This window comes from Falco peregrinus, chromosome 1, assembly GCF_023634155.1.
Source record: "Falco peregrinus isolate bFalPer1 chromosome 1, bFalPer1.pri, whole genome shotgun sequence".
Lineage (NCBI taxonomy): Eukaryota > Metazoa > Chordata > Aves > Falconiformes > Falconidae > Falco > Falco peregrinus.
This window is the reverse complement of record NC_073721.1, coordinates 78,813,688-78,832,170: the sequence shown is the minus strand read 5'-3', so window position 1 is coordinate 78,832,170 and position 18,483 is coordinate 78,813,688. Positions and strand designations below refer to the sequence as shown.

At 44.9% G+C, this 18,483-nt stretch overlaps 1 protein-coding gene across 5 annotated transcripts in view; it reads right to left on the bottom strand.

The window, feature by feature from the left end:
- Positions 1-18,483, bottom strand: part of SMOC1 (SPARC related modular calcium binding 1) — a 132,061-nt gene that overhangs the window by 18,113 nt on the left and 95,465 nt on the right. For all 5 annotated transcript variants that reach the window (XM_055819663.1, XM_055819669.1, XM_055819682.1 and 2 more), the window contains exons 8-10: positions 5,514-5,706; positions 4,535-4,617; positions 886-991 (exon numbers count right to left, since the gene is read on the bottom strand). In XM_055819663.1, the coding sequence (XP_055675638.1) occupies positions 886-991; positions 4,535-4,617; positions 5,514-5,706 (382 nt within the window). The remainder of the gene's footprint in view (positions 1-885; positions 992-4,534; positions 4,618-5,513; positions 5,707-18,483) is intronic.

Here is an 18,483-nt window from a genome sequence, read left to right as displayed (position 1 = left end):
GCATTACTCTCATATTGGAGCAAAACCTATGGAAGTAACACATGCACAGAGGCACCTCCTTCATCTCTGCACCTCTATGAACATGAGCACATTAGTCATTGTGGCACCCCTGTGTGCTAAACTAGCACTGACTCCTTTTATAGTTGGGGGAATCCAGAACCATAGAAGCCTCGACTAGCAAAGGCAATACAGCGCTTCTTCTAAACCCATCACAGTCTGTTCTCAATGGCCTGTCCTGCCTGTCCAGCATTGCAGCTGCAGTGCTAAAGGGGATTTGCTGTTATCAAGCAGAAGGGGGAGACAAGACCTCAGCTTTGCTCCAGTCCCCCAGAAACACAAACTTCTGCCCACCTCTTCCAACAGTCCTGACCTGCTGCTCTTTCCAAGAGGGATGAACAGGCAGCTGGTCAGAGGGGAGGGCCGTGAAAAACTGCTCCTCTCCTCCTCGGCAGGCTGGCTGCAGCCCCACAGCAAAACCACAGCGCTAGTACTGCCAAGAATTCGGGTTTGCATTCTTCACTCCCTGTGGTAGCCACTAGGCCACACGGTCTCCTTCAATCCATTTGCATTTTATTAGGTCTTTTAATGCACCAGGGGACAAAAGAACAAGCCACTTCCTCCCACTGAGCTCTCATTTCACACTTCAAATGGGCTATACTAACCTTTATGGCGCAGCAGCTGCCAGGGAGGAGGGGCAGGAGGGAGGCAAGGCTAGGATGACAGGACAGAGCAGCTTCTGAAGATGCAGCTTCAGCTCCTCTTCCAGCAACCCAGAGGAACCCAAATCAGCCCAGAGCAACGCTTTTCCCTGCTGCCCCACCTCAGGAGCACTCCAGCTCTGCAGCCACCTTGGCAGCATTCAGCCTGAGTGCTTTCTGGACTCACCTCCCAGCCCCAGTAGGTGCTGCTGAGTTAATAGCCTGTACCATGTCTGTAGTCAGAGCATCAAGTAAGCTGGTAATAAATTCAGCTTTCTTCCCTTCTGGGCAGCCTGCAGAAAGAAAAGACCAGGTTTAGTGCAAGTACACATAGGATTGGTCTGCCACCCCAGTTCAGCAAGGATCAGCCAGAACCTCCTTTGTTTGTTACATGGCAGCCATCATCACAGTCCCTAAGGAAAGGCAGAAGAATCCCTCAGTAGGCTTCTCTGTGTGGCAGTTTGTCCTGCAGCTTTTGTCCAGGCACAAACAGGATCACCAACAATATCTGGCAGGAATACCGTGTGGTTAGCTTTATGACCTCTCCCAGTTCTCCATCAGCATAACCACAGGGATGTGCTGGAAGTGCCCTGTAGACAGGAGTTCCCATGGTGACACTTGCAGAGAAGTTTACAAAACAGCTCATTACCTCCTGGGTCATCTTCCTCTGCAAATGTGGCTATTCTGAGGTCCTAACTGACAGTTTAAAGCTTCCCAAAGCATGGGTCAAAGCGAGGACTGCTGCTTGCACTCTCCTCTTCAGGCACGGAGAGCATTGCCTGCCAGCAGCTACCACAATAATTCAGTTCTTTGCATGATCACACTGCACGGGAAATACGTCAGTCTAAGCCAACCCGTGGTAATCACCCTCAGTCACTGCTGCCTTAAGCAGGCCAAAGCGGGCTGAGGATGAGCTTGGTAACCATTTCCATTACTTAGTGCTGAGGCTGTCTAGTTTGCCACCATCATAACCACAGACTGACAGAGCCTCCTGTCCTTAACGGTGCCAGCCTGTTATGACACAGCTGAGACAAAATTCTCCATCTCCTCACCATTATGAGGTAATCTATGCTGTTTCCTTGCTTCTTAAAGGAGAAAAATCATGCTTCATTTACTACCATATTAATCCTGTAGGCTCTAGCGTACCACAGAATGAGCATACTTAACTTCAACCCATCATCTCACATCCTATTGTCTTCTCTTGACGTGATAGAGGAGCCATCACTACATCCCTCACGTCTTCTCTTGCCCCAAACCACCATGTACAACCAATTAATCAGCTGATTAAGGCAGCAGACATCAGAAAACAGCCTCCCCCAGGAGCATATAGCAGTGTCAACACTTCCTGCTTTTCTCAGACAACCAGGGAAGCACGTGTAGCCCAAACAGAGCACCAGAAACTTACTGTAATCCCTTGATGGCTGAAAGAAGCTTGCAAATTGATCTGACAAAACTCCCTCCTTTGGAGTACTACAGGCTCTGTTCTCTGCAATAGCTAACCAAGAGTCCCTTGCCTGTCTCCATATTATGTGCATTACACACACGCACACCCCTCAGCACTCGTTTGGCACATGGTCCAGAAAATGTCAGCATTGTAACGGGTAAGCTGCTATGGCAGCCAGAGTAGACCACTCACTTAAAGGAGCTTTTTGTTGCAGTAATGAGAAGGTTGAAAAACCATTTGCTAGAAGTCATGTCCCTGGGGCCTCAGCATCTCACCGTCTGCAGGAATTAGCAGCTTGCCATTTGCTATGTGCAAGCAACACTTTCCTTCCTTCTTTCTTTCTTTCTTCTGGCCACAGCCATGACACAGTTTGTGAAGAGGGTATGTGTAGGTGTGCAAGGATCTGGACTTATGTCTCCCCCACCTCAGCCTCTGCCAGGGTCTCTTCACACCAGCCAAGAAGCATACTGCCTTCAGCACAGAATGGGCAAACCTCTAGAAGAGGAATAACATATGGGGTCCCCCTTACAGAACTGAGTGCAAATGATCAGTCTCAAGTTAAAGCAGGGTTTTTTTCTTAAAATTCAGTTGTGCTAAGAAGAGCAGAAAAAATAAAATCCTCTCTCACCCCCTGCAGTTCTGGCTCACCAGTGAATTTCTGCATACAAGAGTAGCTAATCAGACTAACCTCAAGTCTGCACCAAAAGATCATGCAGCACAGCACCTACCATGGCAGGTAAACCAGGATAAAGTCTCTCCATAGACAAGGATATCTTCAGTGACAGGAACCATTATGCTAGCCAATGCAGCCAAGCACAGAGATGAAAGTTTACTCAGGCACACAAATGTGGCTTGAGCTGAGAGGGGAACTCTCCTGGATTATGATGCTAGGAGCAGGCCACTATGCTACGGAGCATCATGTGTCCTATTCTGCATCAAGCAGTTCTCATCCCCTTGTCCAGCTGCAGTGCAGAAGGGAAAGGAGAAGGGAAACAAAACCATTCTATCACCCTGAGATCAGAAAGAGAGTCTCAAAGAAAAAACCCAAGAGCAAAGGATTTTCACAGAGGAGTTCTGCAGAGGCAGGCATGAAGTACAGGGAGAGGCAGTAAAGGAAGAGGAGAAGGGGATGGAAAGAAAGGAAGTAAGATTATTCTATTTTAGCGTGATTTCCTACAGAAATGAGCCTTAATGCAATCATTTAGCTGGTTTCCCTCCCTCTACCCCCCAAAGTAATACTTGAACCAATTGGCCAATTTCATTCAAATGTGAAAGGGAGGCAGATAGGAAATTTCTATGTGACTTGTGAAAATAAGGAGCTACGCAGAGTAGAGCTCTGCTGAGGGCAGAGTTGCTAAGCAGAAAGCTATGGGGCCCAACATCAGAAGCTGGCAGGAGGAGAGTTATGAGACGCAGAAGGCAAACCTGGAACAAATCTCATTTATTTTGCTAACCTGCTCAGGGACAATTCACTTTATGCTAGCCCTAGAAAGGGCCAGGAGAAAATGGAGTAGATCCAGAGCTACCAGCTCTTTCTACAGACTTCTCCATCTCTACCACTCCCTCAAGGTAGAGACGGACCCACTGTAGCTTCTGTTTTCCAGCAGTCAGCCCCTACCCAGGAGAGCAATGGTTGACCTCTAAAGTGAAGGCCCCTCACTCTGCTCTTTAGAAAGGCAGCGGGAAGGAAAAAACAGCTCCCAGGCAGGTAGGATAGCATTTTTAACAGCTGCACAGACACCTATGCCCAGCATATCTTCCTGGCAGAAGCAAAGTAGGCAAACAGTAAATTATGGCTTTTCACTCTGTTAAGAAGGGAAAGCAGAATATAAACCAAGCAGCAATGGGAGATAAAGCAGGTCCCAGGCAGAAAATGAGGGATAAAGTCCAGCTGAGGAGCCAGCATTAGTTAAGGGACCTTAGTTCATCAGAAATGCCACTCTGCCTGGTCCATGCAGTGTCAAGGAGCCATCTGGTGCACTTGACAATTACAGCTGTGTCTTCTTTCACTGCTCGGGGAGCACCAAGCTGCTCAAAAGCCCTACTAAATGGAAAGGATCCTGTCCTGGCCAGGCTTTGAAGAACTTTTAACGCTGAGCCCATTCTTCCCCCAGGGAACCTACAGGCATCCAGGTTTCTTTCCTGAAAATTCTGATCCCAGACATGTTTCCAAAGGGCAAACAGGCAATAAACTGGCCCCCAGGACACTCCCAGCCTTTTCCAGTTCACTGCTGAAACTGGAGGTGATCCAAAATAACACAGAATAAAACCCACGATAAAACATGCACGGTGAGGGAAATCCCCCATCTCCTCAACAATATTCTCGGCCTCTTAAGAGTCCCAAGTTGAGACAAGGGAAGAAGGCAGAGACAGGATCTTGTTCCTCTCTGACCTGGAAGTTCTCTGTCCTTGAATGGATCATCAATCTCTGTGCTCTTCGATCTGGCATCGCTTTCACACACTGGGGTCTCATAGCTGAAAAAGGAGAACAGCAGATGCTAAACTATGTGATACAGCTTTAGTGTCATCAGGTGGTTGCTAAAGGGTCATGTCTTATCTGCTTACTGCAGGGGAAACCAATAAACCTGCAGAGGAAATATTATTCTCAAGCATCTATCTGCTTATGGACAGTCAGCAACAGAAGTGGAGGGAGATAGAAGAGCATACTCTGAAGTCTAGTACTAGCTACCAGCCCAAACCCACAAACAGCACAAGGCTCTCTTCCAGCTCTTGTGGGCACATGCTGAGCATTTTTTCAAAGCTGTCCATGCTCTGCAGAACCACTGTATCTAGCAGAGTTTAGGTCCCAACTCCTACTGGCCTGTTTTTAGAACCTACAATTTGTTTCCAAACCCCAAGTGAGAAAAGATTCCCCAGGTAGTTTTAAGTTACAGAGGAACTTAAAGAAAAATCTATCACTGGCTTAAAATCTAACACCACACATCCAAACAGTCTTCTATGTCCATACTGGTCAGGATCCAAGTGGCTACAGCATGGTAGTATAAAGCAGAGGATAATGCAACAAAGCTACTTGTCTTTTCACTGCTTATGCCCCTGATCTGTATTCCTGAAACAAAGCCCTGGTTCCGGCTGCCACCCAAAAGCTGCAAGCCAGAGAAAAACCAGGTTATTTTGCATGAATACTTAACACAGAGGAAAGTAAGGGCAGTAGTCACTAGGCATCAACCCCTACATAGAGGGACCTGCGTAGTAACATACAATAGGGAACATCACATAAGGCATTGCTAGCTCAAAGGAAGGCAGTACAGAGCTGACTGCTCTAGAAGTAAGAACTTATCTGATACAGCAACAGAATTTTTTTATATCTCATCTTCTCCAGGCAGGTATCTCACCAGGCCTACAGCTCTTACCGAGTGGAAGTACCAGGCAGGGGGCGTCCTGTGTCCACCAGGACACACCAGCAGTACCCAGTCGATTGGTGGCATTGCACTGGTTTGTAGAGCCCTCCAGGAGCGCACTCGGGGATGACGATGCCTTCACGGGGGTTCTGCCTGGCCTCCTCCAGGGCGCTCTGCCTTTCCTGGTCACAGGAGTGAACTTTCTCTGGAAGATGGGAAGGAGGTTGGAAAGGGTGGAGAAAAAGAAGTCAAATCAAGATCACCTTCCTCAGCTCAGCAGGATATGGGTATCCTTCACATGAGGAGAACTTTGTGTCTGTTTCCTTTTCAGCAAACACCAGCACGTCTACATCCCTAGGGACTCAGGGACTTCCAGGTTGAGAGCTTCCTCCTACAATGGATTATAGACATTGACTGCCAAGTGCCCAGCAAGCCAGGAGCAGCAGGAAAAACTGTTCCCATTCATCTGGGTTTTGGAACAGAACTATCAGATAACAATAATTCACTATTACTGCAGCCATGGGGTAAGCATTTCCCAGATCATGTTTTCCCATACTGAGAGACCCTAAATTATGACTTGTATTTTCCAGTTAAACAAAGGAGGCAAACACCCTGCCCTGTCCCACCGTCTCTTTCTCCAGACAGCAACGCACTCCTCCCTCTCAATAGCATCTCTCTGACACGATCACAAGAGGAGCAGAAGGTTATGTTTTAACACCCTTATGCAGTGCAGACAGCACCTTGCACACACCTGCAGGCAACAGAATGAGATATCCCATTCTACCCTCACTGCCTTCACTTCTCTAGCACACTCTGTTGTCCTCACCTGGAAAACAGAGGGCACCCAACAGTGCTCCCCACTGCAGGGTAGGTAGGACCCTGTCCCTTAATAGCTTATTACACAGAAAAGGTTATTTCTCAAGATGTCATCAACCAGAGAACAGTGTACACAGGTGGCACACACCAAAGAACAGAAAGAAGCCCAGAAGTGGCTTCTGCGGCCAGCCTGGCACCTTTGGCCCTAACACTGCCTCTTCAACCACTGCCTGCAGATGGGTGCTGACCCGCTGCCTCTTACATGGACCAGCCATTAAAGGGGGAAAAGATGCACAGAGTACCCACAGGACATTAAGATGTATTTGGCTCAACAGTTCTCTATTACAAGTCTCCAAACATTCTGACCCTTTGAGGAGTAGGAAAATTATTTCAATTTTGGAAACTACTGAAGGTATTACATAGAAAAAAACCAAACCTGTGCATGTAGGACAGAAAGCAGTCAAGGCAGCTCAGCACAGGACTTAAAACATGTCTAAGTGTAGGGTAAAAAAAGACAACAATATAACTCCTAAATTTTATCCTTGGGAGAGTGACAAAAAACAGAAGCAGAAACAGTTGTTCTCTCCTTGCCTAGGTTTCCTTTCCTTTGCAGTTTACTGTGGTTTTTCTTTTCTTTTTATAAATAAGCCACAACATCTGAAATTCCTTGCCATGGCCAAGAATCCCCTCAAGCTTTCAATACATAAAATGCTTTAGCACTGACAGGCAATGACACCACAGGTTCATCCCAAACCTGCAGATGTTTGCACAGTCAGCCAGCAGACACAGCATGACCACAGCATCCTGCCCTCAGGACAGGCTCAGCACACAACTAACACACGCTCACTGTTTCTGTGTATTTTGCCTGCCTGCCTGCCTGTACCCCATCAGTTACATCTTACATTTTGGTGACAAATTCTGCTACAGAGAGTAATTTTTGTTCCGTGTTTGGGGAACAGAAGGGGTGCTGATTGACAGCTAGAATTCCTCAGCTTGGTAGCAGCAGGTACAGCACAAAAAAACTCCAGTAGGTCTGCACAGTGTCACCCAAGTACAGCATGCTTTGGGTACCAGAAGCACTTTTACTGGTTTCTAATTGAACTGTAGCAGCTAAAGAGCCCCATAGCCCCATAATGGTCTGTCTCTCTTCAGCATTTCAGATTGCTGTTGAGGTTGGGAATATGAATGGCACCTGAATTTGCCACACACAAACCCACACAGCCAACACACAGAATAAAAACTTTTAAGTGTCGGCAAGTCTGACTCAAGCAGGGAGAAACTTGATCAGGAAGGAGCAGGAGGGGATAAAGTCAACAAAAACTGAAAGGGAGCTCAAGCCTCAGCTGATATTTAAGCTGACTTCACTTTGCTGACAGATTTCACATTTAAAAAAACGGCCCTGTGACCGTTCCCAAGCTGTATGTGGACAGAGAAGTCATTGAGCCAGGGGCCTGCAGGCTCCTTAACAAACCACTTACATCATGAGGGGCCCCCACTTAACCGCCATCTGCTGACAGCAATTCACACCTTGGCCCTCAGGTGAGGAGGATCCTTCGTGCAGCTTGGGGAAGCAAGAACAGGGGCAGAATTCCCTACCATCATTGTATATAATAAGCAAAAGAAAAAACCCCTTCTGCTGAAGACAACTACATTCCAGGAATTTTTCTATCTAAACCCCCAAAGCTTCCTGAGTGCCAAGATCTCTCAAGTCCTTTGAGTCTTGCAAAACTAGCACTAAAAATTACTCTGAAAAAAATGAAGTGGTATTTTTTTTGTGTGTCAGAACAAAAAAATATGTGACTTTATTGAAATCAAGAAGGAGAAAAAGAATAAACGTATTTCAATGACTTAATATCTTATTTTACATACATCTGCAGTTAGGTATGCAATTACACAGAATAAACGTACATACTTACACATTTGTACTGTGCTATAAAAAATGGCAAAACATACTTTGCACATATTAACAGAAATTTGTGAGACTCGAATAGTTACAGCATTTACTACCAGAATACAGAACTAATTGGTAGTCACTCCTGTTTGAAGGGTGTTTAATGGCTGAGTGAAACCAATCTTACAGGTTTTGTTCCGTTGATATCAAACAGATGCAATGATGCAAAATCTGCTATTGACACCGGTATTTAGTGGCCCACCATTAGCAACGACAGCAGTACAACTGAAAGAGCAGGGAGATCAGATTTTTCTCATTTCTAGCATACATCTAGAAGTAGCCACTATGAAAGTCTCATCTATCCCATTACATCCTGAAGAACATAAAACAGACATACTGGGGCAAACCAAAGGCCCAACTTGTCTGGGTCACCTCCAGCTGTGGCCAGAAGCAGCAGCTTAGAGAACAGAGGAAGGAGAAGCATGTACTTCTTTCCCCCATGTATTTCATGTCTCAACCAGTTGCGGATCAGAAATTTGTGGACACAAACATGAAGTCTGCATTTAGCAAGTAGCAATGTTTTTTCTCTTCCATCAGTTTGCCATGTCTCCCCTCATAAACTTTTATTGATTACAACATCCTGCAGCTACTTCTGTGGCTTGACTACGTGTTGCATGTGGAACAAAGCACATCTTTTGGTTTAATCTAAACCTGGCTCCAACTAGTTTTGTTTGCTGACCCTAGTTGTTCTGGAGGATGAAACAGTGAACAGTTAGCCATCTCCCTCCCTGCCTCTCACAGCTTTACAGACTCCTGCTTTGTCTCTCCTACATGCTGAAGAGTCTCACCTGCCCCAGTTCTTTCTCTGAACCCTTTCTGGATCCACCATACATACCTTCCCTGAGCTAGAGGGGATCAGAACAGCAAACACATTGAAACTAAGGGGAGGCTCTCACAACTGCCTTGTGGAAAGTTCCTTCAGCAACATCTGGCTACTAAGCAGAGCATATTGACTAGCACTAGGCCCCAGAAAGGCTCTCCCCTCCAGGCTACCACTCTAACAGCACTTAATTCCCTTAAAAAAATAAATGTGAATGTTAACAGTTGGGGTGTATTTCAACAGCCAGAAAAATCAGCTGGGAAATTCATACCATCGGCTCCCCTAGTACCGGACTTGGCATGAACTGCATACACTGTCACCCTGAAAGATGGTCTCATGGGTAATGAAGGGACCATCAAATGCTATCCCAGCTCCAGGACACTGAAGTCAGCCTGTTCCAGTCAGACTGCTTACTGGAAACTTTGCTGTTGTTGCCAAGGCCAGGTTTATGGAGGATAGTGAAATCCTATAGACAAGCTAGAAGGTTTAATGCCAGCTATGAAATTAAGCTGTCATCTAAGAAAGAAGCATATATTTATTATATGTGCAAGGTACTTAAAAGCATATTCCCTGTTTGAGTTAATGGGGGTTGCAGGCACAGAAAGATAAAGAAAAAAATCTTCCTTCTTTCCCTGTATTAAACATTTAGAGAGAGAAGAACATTTAAGGCACCAAGTCAGTGGGACACAAACAGCCCTCCTAGGACCAACCATAATATTACACCCTTTTTTCCTCTCTTAAAGGCACTGTCACATTCCCCTGTTTTCTGCCATCTCTGTTTTGACTTAAGACAACCATCAGCAAAGAAGCTGAGTAAAACTTGTTAATTCACTGTTGCTGGGGAGTGAAACCTTCGGGAGACAGCAAATCTAGATTACAGCAAATCCAATGACAGGAAAAAAAAAACAAACCCCGACAGGGAATGCATACACACACAAAGGAGGGAATCACTGGCAGAAATATCCATTTTACCTTAACTGCTCAGCTCTAAAATGCTGTTCGTTCTTTCTTACTCTTGACTGCTTCTACCACTCCTTAAAACATTTTTAGAAGTAGTGTCTCTGAAGCCATGAGCTATTGCAGGAAAACAAGGCTTGGACATCTGCAGTTGTACATTATTTACGCAGCAATTTTCCCCTAGTAATGGCCTTCGGAGAAATACATGGTCAGATTCATAAAAAGGTCTCTCATCCCTGGTCCCTTATGTACACACATTCAAACATACATCTAGTGCTTGCACAATAAAAATAAAAGTGATGGATGAGGTAAGGTACTCATCCAACTGTCTAATAAATTAGATGGTTATTAAAGAGATGGGGTGTTTGTTTACCTTACAAAGCTGAGAAGAGAGGGTATCTAGCAGCATCTAACCAAAGGCTTGTGCTTAACCGTTCTCATGCTCAGCTTGCAGAGCTAGATGCAGCCAGCGTGCTGCTCTGGGGACAAGGCAGCCTCCCCCAGCTGCCTCCTGACACGTAACAACTCTTACTGCTAACTTGAGCCGAAGGACCAAGCATCAATCACCAGGGCTGCAAGGATGCTGTAGATGATTAGGGTGGGACTTAAGGAAGATCTGCCATCCAACCACATTAGATAGGGTTTTTTTCAGTATTGCTCTTCTGCATCCAATTTTTTTCTTATTAAAGGAAGGGAGAGACTGTGACCAAAACCAACCACCTTGGAAAGATCTCTACACCCCGGAGAGACCTCCCTCTGCTTCTGCCAGCCCCAATGAACCTATGTGAATAGCCTAACTCCAGAGCTACAGGCTATGCAAGACAGGCCAGATTTTCTTCTCTTTTCTGCTCTCATTTCTTTTGACCAGAAATTCTATCTGGACTGGGGAAACTTTTCCCTTGGAGTTCCCACAAAAAGCTTCAGTTTTAATGAACAAACATTCATCAGAAGGGTAGGAAAAAGTCTTTTACTGAAGAATTCTTGACCAATCCCTATTGTTAGTGCTGCAACAGGGACCTGACTTCAAAATACCATTTCAAAAAAACCAAACACATGCCTCTCCCAATTTTTTTTTTTGTTCAACTCCCAGCTTTCCCCTCTGTAAGGAACCAACGCAGCACCAAATGAAAGGCAACAGTATGGACATTTAGTGCCAAGTTCCTACAGACATCCTGTGCCAACCCAAAAGTGAGGGCTGTGTCTTTGTGCCTCAGTCTTCCTCTCAGTGAAACTATTTGCTTGTCTCCCAAGGAAGCTTAATTCAAGAACAGGGTTGATTTCTCATTTTTATTTAGCCTGTCTCTACACTGCTCTGGCAGAGAAGAGGAGCCTTGAACTGGTTATTTTATCATAGCATGTACACTGGTTTAGAGTCGCTTTTATGTTGCACAAGGGAGCTCTAATGTGAACAGGACTCAGGTCTACTCTGGGAGAACAGGTGTCTCACCCCAGTATGGAGCTTACAAAAGCTGTGGGCAGAAAGTGCAACCTCATTCCACAGAGAAAGTTCAGCACAGGTCTATTAGCAGCCCAAATCTGCATCCCTTCCACCTCAGAGTGGAAAAAGAATTTGAAAAGCCTTGGGTGCGCACATGCACAAGGGCTGGCAGGACTAGCAAAGCAATGTGGTGAATAGGCACTAACTGCCTATCCCCCGAGCAGAGATGTGGGTGGAATGAGGGAAACAACCCCTTCTGTGTTTACTAGGAGCACAATAACAGCTGAGCAAATACGGCTCATGGGGATAGCATAAATCTCTCCACACCTCTGTTAGTCATCAGTGCTGCTACCCGCTCCACCCTGTTGTGTCTGGGACCGTGGTCTTTCCATGGTATTCTGGCTAATGTAAAGGTAAAGAGAAAAACAAACCTTGCAGGTGCTCCCACACTGTACCAGTTGAGCAGTCCTTGCTTTACCTTGGTACTCACTCAATTTCATTTCTCAAGGCATAGGCTACAAAGGAAGCAGAGGTTACTACACGTTCCAGTGCTGAACAAGTACAATGCAAAGATTTAACAGGTGGCTTACAATTTTAAAAAATGCATTGTTCCAAGTGGCTCATTAAACTTCAGCTATCCAGGAACTCATCCTTCCCCTGCCATTTTCCTTCTGCTCAAAGCAATAGAGCTGCACTTTACTCCCACCGGTGTTACATGCTAAGAAGCCTATTCAGTATCCACCCTTTAGCTTGGAATAAGGAGGAATGGCTGAAGGAAGTACTGTCCCAGGGATTACAGTGAACTTGCCAAAGGCCTTTTTGATGGACAACTTGTGCTCACTTTGCAGAACCTGTAGACATTGGGTGCTACCCAGCAAGGAAAGAAGTCTGCTCCACAGGGTTTCCAAACCACAGAGGAATAAAGCTCCATGCCTGGGCATCTTGAAACCCACCAGTTGAAAGTTACCTGTACCTGCAATTCTAACTCAGCTGCCCTTCAGGCAGCTTTTGGACTCTTTCTACCACCCCATCTCTCAAGGAGTCAGTCACACAGTCCCAGCCCTCCTAGAGCTGTAGCCAGACTAGCTATAAGGATAGCAGAAAGAGAACAATACTTCTTTTATGGCTACAGTACGTCATTCTGAAGAAAAAAATGCAAATATTTCCCTGCTTGTACACAACGCATTAACAGAGCTCTGATTAAATTCTGGTTCATTAGAGTATAAGCCATGTCATTTTTATAAGAAAATGAGGAAAATATAGACTACGTACAGTATGAGATAGTTGCCTAACACTGCAGGTTAAGAAAAACATGCTCCAAGAGGAGACGTCTCAAAAGTTCTCTGTGAAACAGATCTTCAGTATTGAAAGTGATCGTAAGACTTGTGTCTTGTACCAAATTAAATGACCAGTTTGGCTAGTGGAACATAGCATGCAATTTACAGACTGAAATTCAGGAAAGAATTCAAAGTCATCTTGACAAATGGTTTTAAATCAGCATGATCACAACTTACAAGTACAAACCATAACAACCAGCAAGGAGAAATCCAGTGCATGGAGAGGAAATTACTGGCGAGACAGCAAGACTTGGAAAAAAATGGTCAGGAGCTTAGGTAGACCACGAAAAGTCTGCAACTTCATGACATTCAACAAAAAAAATCAAAACAGGTAAATCTAGCTGTGGGACATAGTGACAGGGGCCTCACACAAGAAACACACACTAAGGGCTGGTGAGCCTTTAAATGAGCCCTGTGTCCAGCTCTAGGCACCACACTTTGACGGAGAGGTGGACCATTTGGCAAAAGTGCAGGAGAGCGCAAAGGGAACAGGCCGAGGTCTAGGAAACTTGATCTATGAGAAAAGCCTGAAAGAATTCCATTTGTTTAGTCTAGGGATGACATTCAGTCTTCTGAGACATAAAAGCTGTTATACAAAAAAAAAAAAGGATGGTCATACATCTTTTTTTTTTCTTCACCATGGGTAGTTCAAGTAGCAGTCAGTTTACTTGGAGAAAGGAGATTTAGGTTTGATACAAAAAACTCCTGGTGATTAACTGTTCATTCATTGGAAGAGGCAGTGGGATCCCTGTCGCTGCATTTATAACAGGTTACATGCATCAGAGCTGCTGTAAACTGGATATGACCCTGAGTTAAGTTGGGGAGGAAAAAACCCCTATGTGATCTCTTCAGGTCTTTTCCACTCGCCTCACACAGACTGAGAAGCTCCAGCAGATCCTAGATGACTAAGGCAACCTCTTTGCAAACACAGTCTAAAATCCTGAAGATATTTCATCTCGTTTAAGTTTCCAGATTTTGAGGTCTGATTTTCCTAAGGCTTCCATATTCTATATGACAGCTGTAGCTGTGCAGTACCATTACAATGACAGTTTGCACAATCTGAGCAGAGAAAGTTTGGCACCAAAACGTAGCCCTCTTTACATCAGTTCTTCACATCAGGACAGCTCCTCAGCAGTAGAACAGCTTTCAACATTAGATGCTATCTTTGTGATTTTGAGTGGAACTTTCACAGAGTCTGCATTTTTTCTTCTCCAACTCCTCTTTTCCATTTCACATAGTTTCTAAGCACTGCTAGCTCATGGCATATCTAGCTCTGAGATAAGCCACCTGTCTCTGAACACATTCATTCATTTTCCCTGTACTCCTTTCTCACTGCACTCTTTCCACACTGAGGAATGCTATTCAATAAAATGAGAAGCCATAGGTGTTTCCACTGGAGCCTTAAAATTATTGGGAAACTATTTTCACTTCCACACCTGTTTTTAATGTGCTTGGAACAAGTAGCATAGCAATTGTTGGAGGACTTGCCTACCTCTGCTGGCTGGAATATACGAGCACACTATTTTTACAGGATTGTAAGTGTATAGTTACAGACACCAAACAGAAAGCTTTTGAAAACTGTCACAGGGAGGTAAAAAGTATTTCAAACTGGTCTTCCTAACTACAGTAACATTCTTTTTTTATGCTATTGCTAGTGAGTAAAAGGGAGGAAGAGGAACAGGTTTATAGTGTGATGAATCTTATGGCAGATCAGCTTTTTCCTGTATATTTAGTACTTTATGAGGAGGCAGAGGGAATTGCCTCTGACAGGAGTGCTAGCACTCACTCTTGGACATTTAGCTTGAGCCAGCTGTCTGTGCAGAATGTTCAGGCTTTGGAAGTTCAACAATGTAACATATGGAATTCAGACATCAGTCACAGGACAGAGAAACTGATTCTGTTCCATCAGTGTCACGAGATGGAGGTAGCCCTCCTTCCACAAACTGGGCTGAAAGGCAAAGGAAGGACTCCAGAGTGACACTATAGATGAGGTTACTGTTCTTCCCAGTAGAATTTCTCTGAATTGCAGAGAACTTACATAGGCAACAGGCCCTCCAGCTATAGCACCCCATGCATTCTGAGGGTACCATTTCCAGACAGAATGATAGCTTTGTGCTATCAGAGGCTGTTCAATAAGCCTAAGATGAGGTGGGAGACTGATGGCACCAGCAGAATCACAGACCTCCCTGCATTATGAAGTGGTGAAACCAGAAAAATGCCGTGCACTCACCCAGAGTGAGAGTAGCCAGTTTAACACATCTTCCTCCCTAACACGTTCCAGGAGAATGAATGCTGCCTTGCTTTTTTAAACATACTCCCATCTGTTGGGATCTGAGGCTGGGTTCAGCCTTCTTTCCTGACTATTCAGAGGCAACCCTTGGGACCTTCTACCAAGAAGTCTTTCCAGCTACTTACAAACCATTTCAACAGCCTGAAAAGCACACAGTTAAGCCACCCCTGAACCGCACCACAAAATGTACTCACTGGTTCCCATTGACCACTTTCTTATTTCAGTGGTCTGGCAAAATACAAAAAATGAGATGCCCATGAAGAGAAACGGAACATGAGGATGGTAGCTTTTACTCGTGCCCCCACGACTCCAAAATATACACAGGACTTTCACAACATTGTTGACATCAGTTTGAAAGTAAAGAGGACACAGCTGACACACAAGAAGGTTGTAGCAAGGTGAATGTCAGTCTCTTCTTTCAAGTAACAAGTGATAGGATGAGAGGAAATAGCCTCAAGTTGCACCAGGCAAAGTTTAGACTGGATATTAGGAAAGATATCTTCACTGAAAGGGTGGTCAAGCATTGGAACAGGTTGCCCAGGGAAGTGTTGAGTCACCATTCCTGGAGGCATTTAAAAGATGTGTAGACATCATGCTTAGGGACATAGTTTAGTGGTGGACTTGGCAGTGTTAGGCTAATGATTGGAGTCAATGATCTTAAGGGTCTTTTCCAACCTAAATGATTCTATGACATTTTCCTCAAATGTCCCATGCTGCTGCTCCACAAACTGTACATTCGTGTAGGGCCCTACACATTTCCCTTCTTATCATCTACCCCATCTCCAAGACCCACCAAAGCAGAGAACCTCCTCACCCTAAGCCTGGCATCAGAAGCAGCAAGCCTCCATGGAAGGAGTAGGGTTTTCCAGCCAGCTGCAGAATGTAACTCTGCTGCCTCACAGCCTTGTGTCCTTGGACAATGCTGGGGGCAGCAAACACTCTTAGGGATAACACTGACCTGTGTACCACTGAACCCTTTTTTTCATCAGTTGTCTCCTTGAGAATCACTTGCAAACTCCACCAGGGCTTTTGGTTTCAGGAGAAGCTGAGGTCTAAACATTTTCCAGGGGGAATCTGGGAGCACAGGTCAAGCCATTACCTTGAAACAGCCCTTCCTTATTTATGGCATCTTAGAACTGTTATAACCTTTCTTGTGAAATTTTAAGAGAGGCGAGAAGGTGAGTCAATACATGTAGTCTATCTGCAAGCATCAACATACGTTCAGATGGACGTCTGCAGTGCAGATCCACATACAAGCCTGTGCTGAAGGCTGCTGTTGCATACAGCAAGGGAGCACTTTGCTGCTAAGGAATTACTTCAGCTAATCAATGCAACCTCTCCAATATGAACCAGCTTCTGCTAAGAAGCAAAACAAACTGCATCAAGTTGACCTCTCCACTCTCCATTTGTCCCTATATATCCAGGTAATGTCTGTTGCTGGAGCTTATTTCCTTTCCTCTCCAAATCCTCAGTCATTTTAAATTTAGGGTTGTTTTTCTTCCCCTTTTACCCCAGCTTCTTATACCTTTGCCCCTCTCCTCCCACCCCCTGTCCACTCACCTTAACTGGCAACTGTAGAGTAAGAGTTATGACTCCATGTCTGGAGTAATTTGTTTTCTTTCTTTGCGGCATAAGGAGGGGGGAGTGACTGAATTCTTTGGGAATGATTTATCACACAGCACTCAGGGGGAGCTTCATTTATTTGCCTAGCTGCATACGGTTTAACACCTATGGTTGCATGCCGATTATTATACAATGTTATTTTTCCCACTTGTATACTTTGCACCTTTTCATAGAGCAGATTAACTAGTCCCCAGTGGCATGTTATTTATTACTTTGTTTGCTGGCTGTCTGGGAAGGGTCCTGGTCCTAGATTCTTCCATCCTCCCTGCTTCTGCTCTCCCCTACGTACTCCCTTCTTCACCACACCTGTCACACACACTGAGACTGTGGGAGAATCACACTTGAGCATCACATATATTGTACCTTCCCCGAACCTTCAGGAGGAGAAAGAGACAGAGGCCTCCTAAACAGCAGCCAAGAGAGGAACGTGTGAGTGAACCACATAGAGCCAGAGGGAAAGAAGGGATAGAAAATAAGGGTGAAACATCACATTTTGGCTTGCAAGGAAGCAGGAACTTAGCAGACAAGAATCTAGAGATCTGCTGTGAAAATGCAATGTAATTAGTAAGTTTTCATATCATACTCATCAGGCACTTCTCCTGAGATTGCTTCATTTGATATCAAGACAGAACCTAAATTAAAATGAACTCAAAACCAAACCAAAACAAATCCTCACAAAAAAGAAGAGGTGGGAGGACTAATACAAAGGTCTGAAGGTAAATATTTCTGGCAGATGGGACAATAAAGTGACATACTTTAGCCCAATGGTTTTGACAGGTCAGAGGAGCACCGTGTTGGGAGGCACTGACTCAAGATGCAGGACAAGAGCCAAGAAGAACAGAATAATAGAGGATAGTAGGAAAGGCAAAAGCTTTCTGACTCATTGGTTCCCTCCCATGAACTGTTATTCCTGACATCATCACTGACTCTTCTTTTTTCTGCTTCAGCTATGGGGAAGTTCAAAAACCACTACTCCCAAGTATTATGCCCAGAAGAGATGGAAGCATCAAAATGTCCACCAAAGAGGATGCAGTCAGCATTAGGATGTCATTCCCAGGCACCAAAATTCTCCAATTCCAATGCCACCATCACATCTTATTTAGATGCCACTAAAGCACAATTGCACCTGGCTGACACTCCTTCCTTCTCAACCTGCTTTCCTGCTGAAGTGAGACCAACTTTTGCTTCCACCCATCTCCTCTACTTGGTGTCCCGACTACCACTAACCAGCCACAGATTTTGGAGAACAGCCTGTAACAGACATTTAGACAGAACATTAACACAACTGGCATGGAGAGGCAGCCAGTCAGTTTGGAACGAGCACAACTAGTTTAGTAGTAACAGAAAGCAGGAGAAAAGTAGCAGAAGCCCATGGCTTCACATATCTTTAAATAACAAGGGAGGGAACGCTGTGTGCTGAGGGTAGGACAAGACAGCTGATGAATAAGGCTGAGAAGACAGGATTAAGACAGGTGAGAAACTGTCCCCATTCAAAAAAGTGCTTTGCTTTTCAAAAGCCTCATCTAAATGTACCTGTAGCTCCCTAGTCTCTGCAGCGTTCCACATCTCCAAGGCATAAAGAAATTTGTTCCAACTCCAAATAACTACATATTCAATGCAAATAAGTGCACTGTCTCCTCACTCTGGAAAATAATACAGGTGTTCAAGCTCCTTGGGGGTTAGTCCTCACTGCTAAAAAGGAACATCCTAATAACAAATCAAACTTTTGTCTAGCCTTAGCTATTTTTGG